The sequence below is a fragment of the Mastacembelus armatus genome, chromosome 9, assembly GCF_900324485.2.
Source record: "Mastacembelus armatus chromosome 9, fMasArm1.2, whole genome shotgun sequence".
NCBI lineage: Eukaryota > Metazoa > Chordata > Actinopteri > Synbranchiformes > Mastacembelidae > Mastacembelus > Mastacembelus armatus.
Window position 1 is genome coordinate 5,265,111 of NC_046641.1, and position 19,045 is coordinate 5,284,155.

Below are 19,045 nucleotides of genomic sequence, written 5' to 3' on the forward strand. Positions count from 1 at the left end.
CTCTAGACACTTTCATACTAGAATAGTGCATTTTACAGCTACTTGACATTACAAAATTGATTGTTTGGTGCACCATACAGTGTAATGACTGCTGACAATTATATTGACATGTCCTTGCAACCATGTTGGTTATACAGGTGTTGGCACAGCAACTTAGGAAAAATATTCATACTTCCTAGCCTGAAGAAAATGGTTTATAAAGTGAAACTGGTAAAGGTTGTGTGCAAGCATTACTTACCTATCATCAGTTCATAGTAGCCTTCTAGATGTACTGGAATAAAGGGGTTTTGAAGGGGCATTTATTTTTACCATATTGTGTGTGTTAGGTGAATTCAGTGAGGATGCACTTAATGTCAAATCTTCAGGTACCTCTAAAAGCACAGAAGCAAACACTTTACTTCTGAATACATTTTGTTCACATGTACTGTGCTCTTTCAGATCTTTCATGAAGTCCTGTACAGGAAACCTCATTGTCTCCAAAATGTAAACAGGCCACACATGGCATGTCTAATGTCATGCTAGGAACTAAACAGGTGCAAACAATAAAATGAAATATTGGTGAATATGTTTGCTTCTGTTTGTTTGTTTGTGTGTGTGTGTTATTACTTTATTCTGTCTTTTTGAAGACCATTTTGTACATGGTTCTTTTGGAGTAAGGACATTTAGGCAAAGTGAGGATGTTTTGGGCTGTCCTCACATTTTCAGACTCCTGTTTGAGGGTTAACACCTGAGACTTAAGGTGTTAAGGTTAGGACTAGGGATTAGGGTAATTCTCCAGTAAAGGAATGCATGTCTGTCATGTCTGACATGTTTGTCTGTGTCTACGCGTGCGTGCCTGTGTGTGTGTGTGTTTGTGTGAGTGTGAGTAAGTGTGTGTGTGTGTGTGCGTGCACGTGTGTGTGTGTGGTATTACTGGCAGGCCTATTCAGCTTCACTCTCCTCCCCAACACATAGATGTTAAGAAAGCATGTACAGTGCATTCAGAAAGTATCTGATCCCCTGTTTCCAATTTTGTTATGTAGTAGCCTGATGTTACAATTGTTTAAAATAATTTTTTCCCCATTTATGTACAGTTAGTGCCACATAATGACAAAGTGAAAACTGAATTTTAGGAATGTCTGTAAATTTATTAAAAAGGAAAAAGTTGAAATATCACATTTCCGTAAGTATTCAGACGCTTTGTAACAACGTGAAAATTAGCTCAGGAGCCTCCTGTTTCTCTTGATCGTTGCTGAGATGTTTCTACACTTTGACTGGAGTCCATCTGTGGTAATTTAAATTAATTGGACATGATTTGGAAAGGCACACACCTCTAGAAGGCCTCACAGCTGGTCCAGGTGTGCAAAGCTTGTTGTATCATACCCAAAAAGACTTGAGCTGTAATTGCTGCCAAAAGTAAAGAATACTTATGTAAATGCAATATTTCCATTTTTCCTTTTTAATAAATTTATGGGCATTTCTAAAATTCTGTTTTCACTTTTTTATAATGTGGCACTGAGTGTGGATTAACGAAAAAAAAAAAAAGAATTTAATAGTATTAGGCTGCAACATAACAAAATTGAAAAAAGTGTAGGGGGTCTGGATACGTTCTGAATGCACTGTATTGTAGTGGAAAGACCCAAAGCTAAGCCTACTGCTAGTCAATACTGACCTCAGCTGGCAAGTTAAAACCTTGCGATTCACATGATCCTCATGCAGTCTGCCCCTGAAGGCTCCAGGTTGTATTCAACATCTGTATGTAACAACTGAGCTCTTGACTGGCAGGCACAGAGGCAACAGGAGAAAACCACGACTGTGTTCTCAAATCCTCGTCAATAAGTGCGGTGCTGTTACTTTTACCTTAATATTGATTGACTGGTCAGACCTTGTTGTTACTAGTTGCTTTCAAATATAATATAACAGCAAAAAAGCAATGTGTAGTTTACTAAAACATCAATGGTATCCATATGGAGATCCTGGGATAAGGTAGTACATGATATGGGGAAGAGCCTGAAGTTAATCTGTATGTATTTGTTATGTTTGCTGACACGTTTTTTCGATAAAGACGAGGATTTAATGGTAATCTAGTGATTTAAAACGGAGTTTTGAGTCGTACATGTTTTCTTCCTTCCAATAACATGATGCTCGTCGAGCAAAATATCAAATGCCTCATTGGTTGACTCACATTACTGGGTGCCGTAGATCTTTGTTGTGATTGGCCCGTCGACCCATCAGTCACCAAAACGCCGGTAGTGGGAGGCGGGGCTTATGTTCGTTTGCCGCTGTGGTTTTCTTCAAGATGGCGGGGCTGCGGTGCAGGTCGTATGGCTGCTCGTCGAGAATAAAATAATTTAGAAAGTTGGTTAGGTGCCCATTAGCGGAAACCTGGGTCAGATTTATTGGTGAGTATCACTGTCACTCAGCTGATGCGTGTTTTTGGGCCAGCTAACCTGGCATGAAAGACGAAATTGTACAACCTGATGGTTGCTTGTTAGCTAATTAGCTTTGATGCTAACGTTACCAAGGGCCCACTGTGTAGCTGCAGACGCGACAAATGCACACCTTTGGCGTCTTTTTCTACGCGCTTGGTTTATTGGACTTAGATAAACGTTAGCCATCTCAAACAAAAGTAGTTACACATGTAAATTACGTTATACAACATATTATGGTATGATGTTTTCTATGTAAAATGATAACGCTGCCTGGTCATGTTACTGACAAATGCTGTCGCTGTCTTTTTTTCTAGCTACCAGAAGATCCCGTTGGAGGATGATCAGTACCTAGATCCCATTTTAAGCTGAATGCATTGTGATTTCCAATAATTGAGACAGTGATTCTGACAGCTGTCTACATTAATGAAAAGAACAATGTAGTCAGCTTAGCATACTCACATCTGATACATGGTCTATACAGGGATGTGCTTCTGCATGCAATCTGGGTTTAGTTAAGAAAGTCTCTCACCGGATCAGAGTAAACAGATATATTTATCAGGCTTTATAACTAGTAGTTTTTAATTCAGAGGAAATGGAGACAGATGATGTTCTACCCCCTCTCCCCTTGGAGCCACCAGATTATTTTGGCCATGATGAGGGCAGAGCACCTCCACCACCTCCCCTGCAAACGTCCAGTGACGCAGAGGAAATGGACGTTAGCTCTGGTGGTGATGGATACACCCCAGGGGATGGGGAAGCCAAGCCACAGCAGCCCCTCAGCAAGGGCTCCATAACTTTCTGTAGCCACCTCTCAAATGCGACCAGTTCTCAGTCAGTGTGTCCCAGAACAGCCCGCCACGCTCCCCCTGTCACCAAGTTTCTACCAGACCTCAAGCTGCTCAGAGATGTTAAGATCAGCGTGAGCTTCACTGAAAGCAGCAGCAGCAGCACTAAAGACAGGAAGGTGTTGTATACAGGCGAAGGGCAGGAGGGAGGAAGTGATGATGGCTTAGATAGCCCGAACGGTGAATTGCATGACTCAACTAGTGATCAGGAGGGAGGTGAGGGTAGCTCTGGAGCTGGAAACATTGCAGGGAGAGGATCAGAGGAGACAGAGGTAGACATGGAAAATAAGGTAGAGTTTGCTGTCCTGGATGAGTTGGATGACTTCTGCGAGAACTTCCTGGATCATGACGATGGGGAGCAGGGCGGCTTTAAGTCTGAGGTCATAGTTCAGCAGGAGCAACCGGATGACGAGGCCACAGCTTATTCATATGAGGTACGTATGTTTGCAGTGTTAGTTGAAATTGTCAGCTACACGTGTAGTTTGTCATTTATTGTTAGGCCTGATATAACCCAGACAGCTACCTGGGCACTGGATACCGAGACAGCTGTAATAATAAATGTACATGAATGAGATGCCTTAGCACATTATTTGCAGAAATTTGAGCCAGTGTGTAGCCTAACACAACAGGCATGTGGTCTCAGTACTCTTAATTTAGCCTACTAGTACTGTATAATCAACAGAATTCAATAAATGTGATATTTTGAAATTAATTACTTTTCTTGTCAGCCACGCTAACCATGATATTTTATAGTTTTCTTCTTAGTAATGGTCTATATAATATTTTACATTTCTGCATTATAACATGTTTTATGGTAGTTTCTATTAACCTTTCGTAGTTATGGTGAGCAAAGTTAGTTACTTTACCCTTCTTACATACTCGTACTACTTCAAATCTCTCTCTCTTGTGCAGCCTGACTTGCCTGCCACCAAAATACTGTAATTAATATGGAACAAATTTGGGTAAACTTTACATATATGAACAGTTTCCCTTGTTCATGTAAATCTACATTTTGGGTTTCCTCAGCTGATCAGAACTGAAACAATCTGACCATTTAACTGCAGTGTCTACAAACTCTACTGATAAGCCTTTTTAACAGCAAAAGTAAACTTGAGTATAGCTGGTAGTGTTTTCCATTGTATTAAAATATGTCTGTTGTTTTATAGTAGGTTCCAATCTTGTGTTTTCAGTTTGGGTAGATTTAGATTATGAAACCACCAGTAAGTTACACCTGAACAATTTTTCAGACTTAGTCTGTCTTTCAGCAAATTCCCTTGCAAGTTGTGAATAAATTTGTCCCTTTTTTTCCCCCTTTAAATCTTGAAGTATTCTTTGTTACTGTCTACCTGTTTGCCTCCGCTGTTGTACTATGACTTTCCCCCTCTCATCTTTCTCCTTCTCTCTTCATTCACTCACTGAAAAGCCTTGGTTTTAGTAATATAACAAGTAGACAAAGCTGTACTTGCCCATTGTTAATTACACAAGTTTTGCTTTACAAGCATAATGTGGTGTGAGTCTAGGTGAGCTCTTAAGTTCACATAACCTAAACTTTAAATCAGCAACGAGCTGATAAAGTGGTTAAAGCACCATTATGCAAAAATAACTCTGGACCCACTTAAAGGCTCACAGCTATTTACTTTGTGCTCTTTGATTTGACAGTTTACTATTATTGGTTGATATGTCATATCTTTCTGCTGAGCTCTCATTCAGTCTCTGTCGTATAGAGATGGCCGCTGCAGCGTTTACATTGTTAGTTTGAATTCAAAACGGTGTGTTTGTTGTAAGACTCCTATAGCATGGGTAGGTGGTGGATTAATTGATGCTCCATGTTAACAGGATGCTGGACTAGGATGCATTTTCACAAAAATGAGTGGTCCTACAATTTGTCAAAGAAACAGAGAGGGATCCAAGTAGCTCAAGGTAGCTATTAACCAGGAGATAAACTCAATAACATGTATTGTTTAAGTACAGATAAGACTGGATGAAACTGGGCTGAATAACCATTAGAAATATTTCCTGATTTAAAACTGCATCATTTGCACTATTAAATTTTAACGGGTTCAATAATAAAAATGCGTAGATTCCCAAATACTTATTGTTTGGACTCTATTTCACTGGTTTTCCAAAGTGGACCAGGTCATTTTCCAATAGTTCTAGTATGGCTTTGATTATTCTTCCAGCCAAGTTTCTTCTCAGGTGAAGCTTTCAAAATTCCCTTAAACTGGTGACCTTCCTTCTCCACCAGCCTTAACCATTGACTCTTCCAGGAGGAGTTTGATAATGATGTCGATGCTCTGCTGGAGGAAGGCATGCCAGTCCCAAAAAAGATGCGCCCAGCAGAAGACAAATATGGCGGTGACAGTGATCATCAGTCTGATGGTGAAGGAGGTGTTCAGCCCATGATGACCAAAATTAAGACTGTTCTGAAAAGTGAGTGGCAGCTCTCTTTTTTTTTTTTTTTTTTTTTTAGGGTTGGTTAACTTCAGATAACTTGGAGTTAAATGTGGTTATGTTCTGTAACATATGTTTCATCTGTTAGATAGGTATATTTTGAAGTGTAAGAAAAGTGGTTAGCAGAGGTATTAAGATCTGTACAAATGTAATGGATAACTAAGTGACTGCATTATAGTCTTCTGAAATGAATCACAATTGAAAAGCATACACTGATAGGTGCCTTAGCCTATCCGACCTGGCGTTTGGTCAGGAGGTGAGATATAAAACACTGTATGCAGAAACTCATTAAACCAGAAGTGCCCAACGAATGTTCCTCTAGATCTAGACTAAACTGCAACATGGTGTAATATTTTTTTCACTCATCCATCCTTTTAATATAGATTATAAGTCTCAGGTGAAAAGGTTGACTAATGTTATATATATTGCGGTAATTCAGTGCATGCAATTTTCTATATGCCAGGTCGGGGTCGTCCACCCACTGAGCCTCTACCTGATGGATGGATCATGACATTCCATAATTCAGGCATTCCAGTCTATCTGCACCGGGAGACCAGGGTGGTAACCTGGTCCAGACCCTACTTCCTTGGGACTGGCAGTATTAGGGTAAGATGCTGTGGTTTTGATCTCATAGTTTCACCTCTGTCTGTTCTCTATCAGAATGTTTACATATTTTGCTCCTGCTGCCAGTTCAACTTTTTCAGGTGGGCTGCAGTAATCTGCAGCTGTCAAACTTAAGTTTGCCACTGATATCCTACAATCTTTCAGTGTCTTTCTTATCTTTTATCCAATTCCAAGATATAATCCCATAAAATAAAAGGTTTTCAGATAGATAGATAGATAATTAATTCACATTCACGTCTATTGTCATGTATTGTAGTATTACTTGTGCATATTTGGGTGATAATGTATTGTTTCAAAGGGGTTTGTGTTTGTTTAAACACTCTATATTGTCAAAGAGTGTGGGGGAATTTACAGGTTCAAATAGTTTACTTAACAGGAAATTTCCAACACTGTGAACTTAATTTCTTTTTTCCACTTTTTGAATTTTCTTTTCTGGTTTTATTTTTTGACACAGAAACATGACCCTCCTACCAGCAGCATCCCTTGCCTGCACTACAAGAAGATGAAGGAACAGGAGGAAAGGGAACTGAATGGGGAGGTGACACCTAACACAGAGGGGTCTCCAACCAAGTCCGGAGAGGAGGCAAACAGTGAAGAGAGAGCAGGCAAGTCTGATGCTGCTGCTGGGGAGCATGATGACGTTACCCACGGTGGTCCAGATGGAGAGGGTACCACTGATAACAGCCAGCAGGTTAAAGAGTCCCAGCTCTGTGACACTGCCCAAGGAGCCTTAGGACAAGTCAAGGCCAAGGTGGAGGTGTGCAAAGATGAGTCCATAGGTAATGGCTTCCAAAGTACACTGGCAGTAATAGACTTTTGAAAAGTTACTGTAGTATTTTTACTGCTCTAAGAACTCTCGAGCTGTTTTTTTATTAGGTGTTCAAACTGTATTACGTTTCACAGAACTTGAAGAATTTCGGCAGTACTTGGAAAAATGCTTTGACTTTGAACAAGTCACTGTAAAGAAGTTTCGCACCTGGGCTGAGCGACGGCAGTTCAACAGAGACATGAAGAGGAAGCAGGCAGAGTCAGAACGACCAATCCTACCTGCCAACCAGAAACTCATCACACTGTCAGTTCAGGATGCACCCACTAAGAAAGGTAACACTTCTCCATTTATAAATGTCACCGAACACATGCCTTTTCAATTCAAAAGCAGTAAACTTTAAAATCCTTTATATCAGTGTTATATCTATACTGTGATATTGTCCTTGTGTATTGTTTTTTGATACAATTCTGTTTTTGTATTTTCTCAGAATTTGTCATCAATCCCAATGGAAAGTCTGAAGTTTGCATTTTGCATGAATATATGCAACGTGTCCTCAAGGTTCGACCTGTTTACAACTTTTTTGAATGTGGTAAGTTCTTTGTAGAATATTTGGAGTTAGCATGGTGTCTCTGGTAAATATAATTTGTATAATTTAACTCTTCTAAAGTAAAATACTGTGTTTGTTGTCAGGTATTAGATATTTGTATCAAAAAAGCTAGTTTTGTCTTCCCCACAGAGAACCCAAGTGAACCCTTTGGAGCATCAGTCATTATAGATGGAGTAACTTATGGCACAGGAACCGCAAGCAGTAAAAAACTTGCCAAGAATAAAGCTGGTAATTTCTTCCCTTTACAATACAAAGTAGAGTGTTAGGTTGGTTGGAGTGTGCCACACTGTATTAGCTCAGACTGCTGTTGTCAGTGGGTAAGGACACTGGGATTGGGGTGAGATACAATGGAGTAATAGTTGATGGGAATCTGATGTGTCACATAATATTGTTCATCAGCAGACAAATAAATGTGTGGCGTTAATAGTAGCCAGACAATCCACAGGGATATTACAAGTTGTATGAAGTGTCATTGTATACAATAGACAGCTGTCCATATTACCAGCTCTGCTCTTACTGGTAATCTGTACTGCAGCTCGAGCCACACTGGAAATCCTCATCCCTGACTTTGTGAAGCAGACCTCAGAGGAGAAACCTGTTGAGGGCGATGAACTGGAGGTACTATATCTCTTATTTTCCTTCTTTTATATTTACTTAAATTTTTACCTGAGCACCTTTTCTGTGAAGGCCATTACAGTAGACACGTTCAGGTATCAACTTGCATGAGATGACAGTTGTAACTTTAATATGATCTATCCCACAGTATTTTAATCATATCAATATAGAAGACTCCAGAGTGTATGAGCTGACCAACAAAGCAGGCCTACTTTCGCCATATCAGATTCTTCATGAGTGCCTTAAAAGGTAAGAGCTGTGGTGATACACACAAGCATATCAGCATAACCCAAATGTCTGTTGTGGTTCAACTGTTAGTTTGATTGTTGCTGCTCAACAATGCAAAGTGCCTCAAGTGTCAAATCTGTACACATTTATTTTGAGCATACTGTTTTGTCTTTCCTCCAGAAACCATGGAATGGGGGACACCAGCATTAAATTTGAGGTGATCCCAGGGAAAAACCAGAAGAGTGAATACGTGATGACATGTGGGAAACACACTGTGCGTGGCTGGTGTAAGTAGACCCTAATCCTCCTCCATCTATATGGTCTCACTGATGTAAACAAAGAGCTCCAGAGTTCGGTGTTATCTCATGAGGGAGTTCAACACTAAAAGCAACATCTCACATTACATTGAGCATCTTGATATTGTTAACTTAGATATTTGAATTTGTAATATTTCTTAATTTTAGAGGGTACATTTAACCCTCTGGGGTCTGAGGGGGTTTTTGGGGCCTGGACAAATTTTGACATGTCCTGACATTTGTGCTTTTTTCAGTGTTTTTTAAACATATTAATGTCTAAAGTCTGATAACACTGTAATCAGCACAAAATTGGCTACAATAATATGTGGGCATCAAGTTTATACATTATTGTGTTTTTGAGAAAAAAGTGTTTATGCATGGCTAGTGAAAAACTACAATTTTTTACTCACTGAAATAAGACCATAAAACACAAACAGAACATTGGTTCACAAGACTTTGGAGACCAGCATGTTGTAGGCTGAAGTGTTTACTTCAGAGTGCTGTGAATATCATCTTGTTCACACATTCACAGAAAACAATACACTGATTTAAATTTTCTAAGACACTTTTTGTCCAGAAAGGCCATATGCAAGAGGGTGTGTCTGAGGATGAATAGTCATGTGATTTACCTGAGAACACAAAAGACGCACTGAACGTCCAGACAAAGGCGCGCATAATGAGCCTTTCAGTCAATGTAGATGGGACGGATTAGTGCTGTACAATACAACACAATGAGGAGCAAACGATCCTCATTTGAGTTAAAATCAGTGTTTTTACTCTGAGGACAAGCTAAACTATTTGTCTCTGTGTGGAATACAAGGAGCGCCGCTTCACGTGCGTAACGCGCCATCATCCAAACGCGCCGAAAAAGTGAGTAAATTCTATGATGAAGTTTGATATTTTGTGTCATTTCTCGGGGGCGTGCACATATTTACCTGGTTCACCTGAGATTATTTACATGTGAACAGTGGACAGTGTACAAGGCGGGACCGCATTACCTGTAATGAGGTGAGACAGGAAAAAACGGACTTCTCCTTACGTTCATACGGATTAAATAAAAAGTGATGATTTGTTTTTGACTTGAATTGTTTCACTCAAAAGAAAACATTTCAAGCTTTCTAGCCATATAATTCTTATTTTTAGGAGCCAAGTATTCGCTGAGATTCTGGTTGTTTTATTTACGTGTCTGTGAAGAGAAATGGCAGAGACAGAAAAGTCCAAGAGCGCACCCTGTCGGCTTTCTTTATTTAAAAAAAGCACAACGTTTTGTTGTTATTATGATGGTATACCACTAAAACTAGACCCTTTACAGATTTGAATGATATACTTCTTTTATCTGTACGATCAGAATTGACGGAGTAATTTAAGTTTGTTTCGGCCTTATCAGAAAAAGATGCGTCAAAACGCGCCGGCGCTTGCGTCGACCCCAGAGGGTTAAACAGTTACAATTACAGTGTCAAGATGTTCATTTAGCCCTCTATTTGAATTAGCATGTTTGTGTTTTTACTGTGGTGCCAGCTAGACTTTCGGTCCAGCACCATGCAGCTCTTAGTGACAAGTTTGTTTATTTGTCATCAGGCAAGAACAAGAGGGTTGGCAAACAACTGGCATCTCAGAAGATTTTGCAGATGCTTCATCCACATGTCAAGAACTGGGGTTCACTTCTGCGTATGTATGGCAGAGAGAGCAATAAAATGGTGAAGAAGGCAAGTACCAAAAGTACCATATTTTCAGGACTATAACTTGCACCGGAATATTAGTCTCTCTCAGCAAAAACCGGTCTTGATGAAAAGAAACAAACAGATATGTTGTTTCCCTGTATAAGTTGCATGACAGATACGGTATTTACTGTTAAGATTCTGTATTCATGAAAAAGTTTTAGAATGTATTAGTGAAAGGTTTGGTTTCATTCATGTATTAAGTGTTGAACATCAAGTTTGCTAGGCAGCAGTCTTCTTCCCTGCCTTTGCTGGCTTTTTGCTGCTTATGTGTTGATCACTTAAATAGTGTATTGGTAGGACTGAATTGTGTGGCCTGTGTGCATGACATGGTAAATAAAGCAGATAACTGTTCATTTAAAAAAAAAAAAAAAAAAAAAAAAAGTGGCATAGTTGGACTACAGCTCAAAAACTGCACAGGAGAACCTCGGATTTCATTGTCACAGAAAAAGTATCAGTTCAATATGAATAGCCCAGTGCTTGTAGTGAGTCATTATTTAAGCACATCTCCAGGACTTTACAAACAGCTGATCTTTTGCAGGAGAGTTCTGACAAGAGTGTGATCGAGCTCCAGCAGTATGCCAAAAAGAACAAGCCAAACCTTCATATCTTGAACAAACTGCAAGAAGAAATGAGGAAACTGGCCACACAGAGGGTGAGAAACATGTTTTCTGCCTTTGACAAAGCCTTTCTCTCTAAACATCTATTCCCTCTTAAGTTGGCCATGAATATTTCAGAATTGCACTTTCTTTCTAAACATAGTCTTCATCTTGTGATTATGATGTTTTTGTAACAGGAGGAAACAAGAAAGAGGCCGAAGATGACCATAATGGAGTCTGCCCAGCCAGGAAGTGAACCCCTCTGCACTGTTGATGTTTAAGTCTCAGAATCACTGGTGAACCACAGCACTGATACCCAGTCACTGTCAGACATCACACACCACCATCCATTACTTAATTATGCATCGCTGAGATACAATACTAACTGTGTTAATATTGTTATTAACATGTCCACGCCGGCAGAACTGCTTCCTGCATTTATGTTTGTTGGATTAGCTGGTAGATTCAAGGGTAGGACTAAATGCACTAACTGACTTTAGAGCAAATTTCATCTACCTCTCTAGATGCACCCTCGCTATGGCACTAGGTAAATCACCCAGGGTGCAGAGAAGTTAACATTACTTGATAACATTATGAACCACATCAAAATAAAATGCATGCCTCTGACAGCAAAAACCACTTGGTTTTGTTTTGAAGTGTTGTTTTCAAAAGCCCCACTCTTGATAGTTTTGTTTGTTCTTCAAATATTTGAAAGGGACTATTAATACTTACCTATTTATACCATTGATTTAATTGGGAAACAAAATGACTTGTTTATTTGGTGTTTTCAATAGTAGGTGTAATGGATAGGTTGGGTGATGAATACAAAATATGCTGTTTTGTTTCTTCTCAGAATGGACAGTTGCCATCTTGGCTTGCACGATTTAAAAACATGCGTCGTGAAGTGATCACTATTCAGAAGTATTGTTATGCACTGGTGTCCTCACATATTTTTGTCAAATGATCATGCTGTTAATACAAGAAAAACTGTGGGATGTTTGGGGTAAGTCTATTGCATTTAGACAGTTGATCCCATTGCAGCATTGCAGTAAACCCAAGCACAGGGCCACAGTGTATTGTAAAGGAAAAGTAAAATTTCTTTAATGCTTTTAGTTTGCTTTTTATTGAAGTATTAATGCCATGCACACCAGCTATCTATTTGGTACATTTCAGTTGCTTTTCATTTTTAGTGCCCTTAAAAAAAATAATTAAAAAAATCCATGTTGGCTACATGTTGCCTTAGTTAATCCATTTCATGAAGGGCTCAGAGTATATACAGTACATTGGACCTAAAACACCCTTCAAGACGACGTGGAAAGACCAATCCCCTTTTACTTGATAAAGCATTTATGGTTTAGCCTGTTAGTATTTTTAATGAAGACAGTCTATTAAACACAATTTCAAGAGAAATATGCCTACAGCATGTAGAATACATTTTTTTTAAAAAGGCAGCCTTGCAAAATTTATGATTGACATGATCGTAATAGTCCAACACAAGCTGATGAAACTGTATACCAAAGCTTACATACAGTCTTATGCATTTTATAGAGTACTTAATGTTGCTGCTGTACAGTAGAAACATCTATAACAGGAAAATACATAGATGTGTTATTTGCTAGAACAAAAGAGAAACTGCTGTGCATTATTTGTCATGTATTTGGCCTGTGCTTTTTCTACAGAACGTCAAAGGACACATTACAGTTTCAACACAAGGTTGTGATACTGTAGGTTGCTTTAAGAATGTGCTTTCCCCTCTGTGCGTGTGTTGTCTTGCCAAGTGTCGGTGTGAGACAAGAAAAAAAAAATCCTGCTTTTACACGTGTTGCTGTTGAGTTGTACCAATGAATTGTTTGAGTTGTTGCTGCCTAGAAAATGAAGTATGTATTGCAACTTGAGCTCCATGACTTCAGTGATATGTTATGCAGAATAAAAATGTCTTGACTAATGACTAGAAGTACTCTTGTTTTTATTCAGTCACAGAATGATGAAACAAAAAAACAAGGTGAAATTAATAAAGCTAGAGATATTTATTCCATAGCAATTACTTGAGCAAATTTGTCTCAATGAGCAACTGAAAAATGTTTTCATTTGAAACCAGAAACATCTAGATAACTTTACGGTCTTAAGACATAATTAACAGTTCTCAAACTAAAAAGATCTAGCAGGCAATGGGACAATGTCCAGAGAGGTCAGGCAGGCAACTATAGTACAATGCATTCTGTTTTTTTAAACAATTATTTTATTTGTAGGACCTGTGTTATTTGTATGAACTTTGTCAATTTATAATACCCTGAACAAATGAATGGAAAGAATGCTAATGTTGGAGCTAAGGCTCCTTGAAGTACTGAGTATGTACATACAATTATTGTATGGAACGCCCATGCTACCTATTAAACCGTAGTCTGTTTCTAAGGCTCAGAAACACCATCTTCCCGATCGCTGCTAGTCTGCTGCTGGGAATTGTAGTCCACTCTCTCTAGCAGTAGAAGCATTTCAACATGCATGGTCTGTGGGAACAGATCCACTGCCATGGCCCGCGCAGGGCGAAACGGGGCTCCATGAACTCTGTTGGATGGAGCTCTGCACAGGCTGAAGACAGAAAATTCCAATGTAAGTGCCACCATTTTATACAGTTCAATTTACTACTTAGTGTGACTAAAAATAAAACGGAAAATAACAGCTTCCATAGAAGTATTTAAAAATTATTAAACACTACAACTCACTCAATGAAGTTGTTCATGGCTGCCTTTGCATTGCACGCCACATACACCAGCCTCTTCAGATGCTCTGCTCTCCTGATGGCAAGTATCACCTTTGAATCTGTGTTTCATTAAGACAACAACTTTGGAGATTACCAATGTTGCGGTAGAGGGTTTCAATTTCAGGTTTTGGTCACTCTTTACTCACGTAGGCCTGCCCTTGGTGGATCCACAATGGCTGTGACGTTGGGTGACATGAGAGCATTGAGAATGTTTGGGAACACATCCTCAGCTTTTCCACAGTGAAACTCAATGTTACTTAGACCTTCAAAGACAAACAAAAGCTGATCAAAAACATATGGGGGGAAAACTCAGCAGTGAGGAATTCAGTTTACCATTGACACATGCTGAGGTCTTTTAGTTTCTAAAAAAAAGAATTAATATATAAAATGCATCTTTTCAATCTTTTTATTTATGAAAGAATATTTCAGACTCCACATCTTTGTCTTGTGTCCTACCATTGAGCTTTGCATTAACTTTGGCATCCTCCACTGCTTCCTGACACATTTCGATCCCAATCACCTTCTTAACCCTCTAGGAGACAAAAATAAAAAACAAAGTCAATATTACTCCACAAATATAACATTAAAGCTTCACCTTTCAATACACCAAATGTAAAGAACCTCACCTGCCAGATGTTCTAACATCGATGTTTGCTGATGTGTTTTATAAGATTTATAAGGTGACCCTATGTAAGAGATGTGTGTGTACATAATGTCCATCTTTTTAATATTACACCATCTATACGGAACACAACATAAAACAGTTGCCGACCTTCAAATATGCAGAGTGATTTCTCCTTATATCTAGAACACAGCAAATACTGTATCTGTATAAATAATGGATGGGCTGTACACCAAAGCTTATTCTCAGATGGTTGACACTGACATCAAACGTTACCTTAGCCAGAGAGATACCGATGGTTCCTGTCCCACAGCACACATCCAGTACTGTACTGCCCTCATCCAGCTGGGCCCATTCCCCCACAGCAGAGTACAGCACCTCTGCAGCTCCTGTATTCACCTGCCAGGTCACACAAGCACACTTTTACTACTGGTACCAAATGTGTATGGAGGCCTTGTGTATGAAAAAAAGATCATGTGATTGTAGAAATCTTTGAAGTCAATCCAGCTGTTTCTCTTTCTTACCTGAAAGAAGGAATGAGGGGATATTCTGAACTTAAGACCCAGCAGTTCCTCGTGAATACAGCTCTCTCCACCTACCAGCTCACAGGGCAAATCCTCTGGGTTAGGAGATGTCCTACACAGCCAAAAATCAGACGTGTTTAGCTGAAAGGACTGTATTATTCTGATGAAATGCCGAGATACCGAGACTCATGGTGCATTGGGTTTCCCCCCCTCACCTCTGACCCTCTCTGACAAAATAAAGGGAGGTTACACCACTGTCTTTCCCCTCTCCTTCTGTGAAGTACTCCCTCATGGAGCTCTTTAGAGCATTGAGTTCCTCCTCTTCAAGTTTCTAAGAGTCATTAAACAATTATAAGAGTTGAAAGGGGACAATTCCAACAATGTTGTTAGGAAGAAATCTGATGTAGCTGAACTGAGAAAATTTCATCACCTGTGGGTTGAAAAACACTACAGCCATGGCTTGTTTGGTCCTCGTAGTCCGCACAGTCAACTGCTTCCAGTGGCCTTCATATGTCTCAGGACTGTACACAGAGTATGGTGTTGTCCTGTTTGGGGAAAAAAATAAGGGGATAGAATAAAACAGCAGAAAGAAACATTTAAAAAAAATCATCCATACATCCTCTATGTGGATGTGACAGGTCACCAGTCCATCACAGAGTCCTTAAAAAACAACTTATTTTAAACCATAATGTACCTGATGAACTTCTGGAACTCATCCACCACTCTTTTGGCCTCAGCTGAGACATGGCACGTCTCGGCTGGTCCCACCACAGCACAGGAGCCTCCTTTGTATTTCCCCAGGCGGAAACCAATGGTCTTGTCCTCGCCATCGGCTCCCACTGAGATGAGGAACTCACATTTGTTCCTGTACTCTGTCTGTTGTGATACGAGTAGAGAAATATAAATGGATAATAGACAGATAGTATGAATTGTAGACAAAAAAGTAAAGTGGAAAATGATGAGATGATAATAAGGTCCTATAACTGTCGTGCTGATCTCTGCTAAATGTAAATATACCTGTGTCGGAGATGGTCGAATAGCTTCCAGAGGACAACACATTTTATTGTATTTCCCTTTCTGTGCAAACAGCCATGGCAGCATGGCTTTGTTGGTGCTGCCAATCTCTCTGAAAAGAAAACAATGTTAAACTTTACCCTGCAATAAAACCCAAGTCATCAAAATGGCCTGAATGAAGGAGAGATGTAGTATGACGGTCTCAATACTACTAGTTTTTGATAAGAATGACAAACCGCCAACCCTTACAGATGTTAAAGGTCAGTAAATGTAAGAAGCTTTTATAAAATAAAAACTTTCCCTTTTTAACACATACTGGCCAATATCTAGCATTGTTACAATTACTGCAGCACATCAGACATGATGATACCACTTACTTGGCCAGCCTCTGCAGAACCCCCACCACCTCCTGCTCCTTCCTCCTCAGCTGCTCCTCATAAGGGACATTCCACAAAGGAGTCACCACGTTGGCGATCTGAACACTTAATGGTTCCTCTTCCTCATCCCCCTCTGTCCGCTTGAACGGGGGCTGCCCTCCTGCTCCCTCTCCCTCCTCCTGCCGCCTCTTCCTCAGGATGGGGTCTGCTTTTGGTTTGGCCAGCCTGACACTCAGCACCTGGCCCTTCCACTGCATGCCATGCACCAGCTTCATGGCCTTGTCGCGCTCCTCCTCATTCTTAAAGGTGACGAAAGCAAACGTCTGCTTGCCAAACAGCTTGATTTTGTGCGGGTTGAGGCGGTGTTTGGCCAGGAACTTCTTCAGGTCGTTGAAGCCAATGAACTTGGGTAGATTCCTGATCTCCACTTTGTAGATCTCAGATGTGAAGAGGTCCTCTTTGATGTAGCGGTATATGCCGGGGTCTGAGTCTGCCTCCTTCTCCCCCTCAGCGTTGATGTCAGACTTTCCATCACCTGAAGAGGGGAGCTCATCAGGCTTGTCCTCGTTTGCTGGTGGTGCCTCGGCCACTGGGCTGCCGCTAATATCTGCCATCAGAACAGCTGAACAGAAGTGAAACGTCTTGTCAATCCTTGTAGTGCTCCTTACGATGACTCAATATCTTCACAGAGTACAGTGTTATCTCTTTTTTTTTTACAGTAATGTTGATGATAAACTTTAAAATGCTGGTAACAGTGAAAATGTAAAAAAAAGTACAGTAACCCCTCAAGTAGTGTGCTATAAACTTTTAAGATATTCACAGTTCACTTGAATAAATTAAAGCCCAATCCATATCCATTATTTGCTACTGTTCATTTCAGAGGCGAATACTCTTCACTTCATTACATATATTTGTTAAGTTTAGTGAGACTTCAGAATCAGATTAATGGGGCAAACTACAGTATAAGACGTTACTGGTTCCTGGGAGATTAACAAGCTGCCTAACATCGTGCAGAGCAATTCAAAATATATGCAAATGACATAGTTAGCATCAGCTGCACCTTTAACGAGCAGCTGAAGGCCGAGGGGACTAACACCGACGGTATTTCTTACAACACATGACAGTTTACAGCTCACATGGTGTTTCCCATAGGCCTTACCTTCTTACAGTTACTATCCCACTCCTCAATACACTGTGCAGGGCGATGCCATGTTGATTTAACCACGTGCCACGTGACCTTTGAACTTTGTTAAAGTGGTAGTCGTCCTTCCGGGGCTCGAGCGTCACTTCCATTTTGTTTCAGTGTTTATGGTTTGAAAATGCTCCGTGACTTTGTGCAGAGCCAATGGTTCGTTTAGCTTAATGTCTTAACCTTTTTTATTTGTCACTAAGGTGAAATGCCTGTGCACCCAGCTGAAAACACACACGCATTAATATATATATTAAATATGTCGCATTTGTTGCCCCTGAGGAACTTTGTGCACGGAGGATAAGAATTTAAAAGCAGACATTATTAATGTTCTTACCTACACCTGTAATTTCCCTGATATGATGTTGTCAAAAGGTCTACATTGGAACAAAAAGAGATTTATGCTGTAAGGTAGAAACTGTAAGAAAACTGTCCAGACAGGTAGAGATTGTGTTCCTGGTTGTGACTGGCTGGTTCCTATGATTCTGATATCGTGATGGCCTATACACCCCAGCATCCAGCTGTGAATGAATAAAACTTCACAGGACAAAGAGTTATGCATATGAAATGATCATAATTCACATTCTCAGTGATCCCTCTATATGAATTCAATCTCCATTAACCAAAACAAACTAAGTTTATACTGACCTCAAATGTGGCATTTTATTTTATTAAATCTTGTGATTAAAGTTACTACAGATCCTTTATCCTTCATACTGACTGACTAATGAACTACAAGACTACCTGAATTTCCCTTTGGGGATGAATAAAGTTTATCTTATCTTTACAATACAATTAATACATTTAGGGCAGCACGGTGTCTTGGTGGTTAGCACTGTTACCTCATAGCAAGAAGGTTCCTGGTTCGAAACCCATCAGGGGCCTTTTCTGTGTGGAGTTTGCATGTTCTCCCTGTGCTTGTGTGGGTTTTCTCCAGGTACTCTGGTTTCCTCCCACAGTCCAAAAACATGTATGTCAGGTTGATTGGTGACTCTAAATTGCCCATAGGAGTGAGTGTGAGTGTGTGAGGTTGTTTGTCTATATGTGGCCCTGTGATGGACTGGTGACCTGTCCAGGCTGTCCCCCTGCCTTTCACCCAAAGAGAGCTGGGATAGGCTCCAGCTGATCCCTGTGATCCTGGTTAGGAATAACTGGGTATAGATAACATAGCCATATTTCGCCATGTACATTGAGTGGATTAAGTGTTTTTAGAGCCCACAAGTCATGTTATCCCATCGTATAATATTAACACACACACTTTAACTAGATTTTTTATACTAAAGTCTAAAATCTATAGAATAGCCATAGCACAAGCTTTTGTATGTTTGTTCAGGGAAATAATAACACACATAATGTATTTAGTCATCCTGCTGATACAAATGTAAATATAACAAA

General features: G+C 39.9%; 2 protein-coding genes across 2 annotated transcripts; one reads left to right on the forward strand and one right to left on the reverse strand.

Moving 5' to 3' along the window:
* The first annotated feature begins 2,265 nt into the window (after positions 1–2,265).
* Positions 2,266–13,111, forward strand: dgcr8 (DGCR8 microprocessor complex subunit). Its single transcript, XM_026321230.1, has 14 exons — positions 2,266–2,381; positions 2,726–3,690; positions 5,524–5,686; positions 6,171–6,313; positions 6,786–7,110; positions 7,235–7,432; positions 7,588–7,689; positions 7,837–7,935; positions 8,243–8,325; positions 8,471–8,571; positions 8,731–8,837; positions 10,425–10,552; positions 11,106–11,219; positions 11,361–13,111. The coding sequence occupies exons 2-14, from the start codon at positions 3,004–3,006 to the stop codon at positions 11,442–11,444; spliced, it is 2,334 nt and encodes a 777-aa protein (XP_026177015.1). The 5' UTR covers positions 2,266–2,381; positions 2,726–3,003; the 3' UTR covers positions 11,445–13,111.
* A 1-nt stretch (position 13,112) lies between these two features.
* trmt2a (tRNA methyltransferase 2A) lies at positions 13,113–17,706 on the reverse strand. Its single transcript, XM_026321231.1, has 12 exons — positions 17,621–17,706; positions 16,462–17,083; positions 16,088–16,196; positions 15,765–15,946; positions 15,501–15,615; positions 15,286–15,401; positions 15,071–15,182; positions 14,823–14,945; positions 14,381–14,456; positions 14,071–14,187; positions 13,887–13,983; positions 13,113–13,752 (listed from the first exon to the last, which is right to left on the reverse strand). The coding sequence occupies exons 2-12, from the start codon at positions 17,073–17,075 to the stop codon at positions 13,572–13,574; spliced, it is 1,842 nt and encodes a 613-aa protein (XP_026177016.1). The 5' UTR covers positions 17,076–17,083; positions 17,621–17,706; the 3' UTR covers positions 13,113–13,571.
* Positions 17,707–19,045: the final 1,339 nt, after the last annotated feature.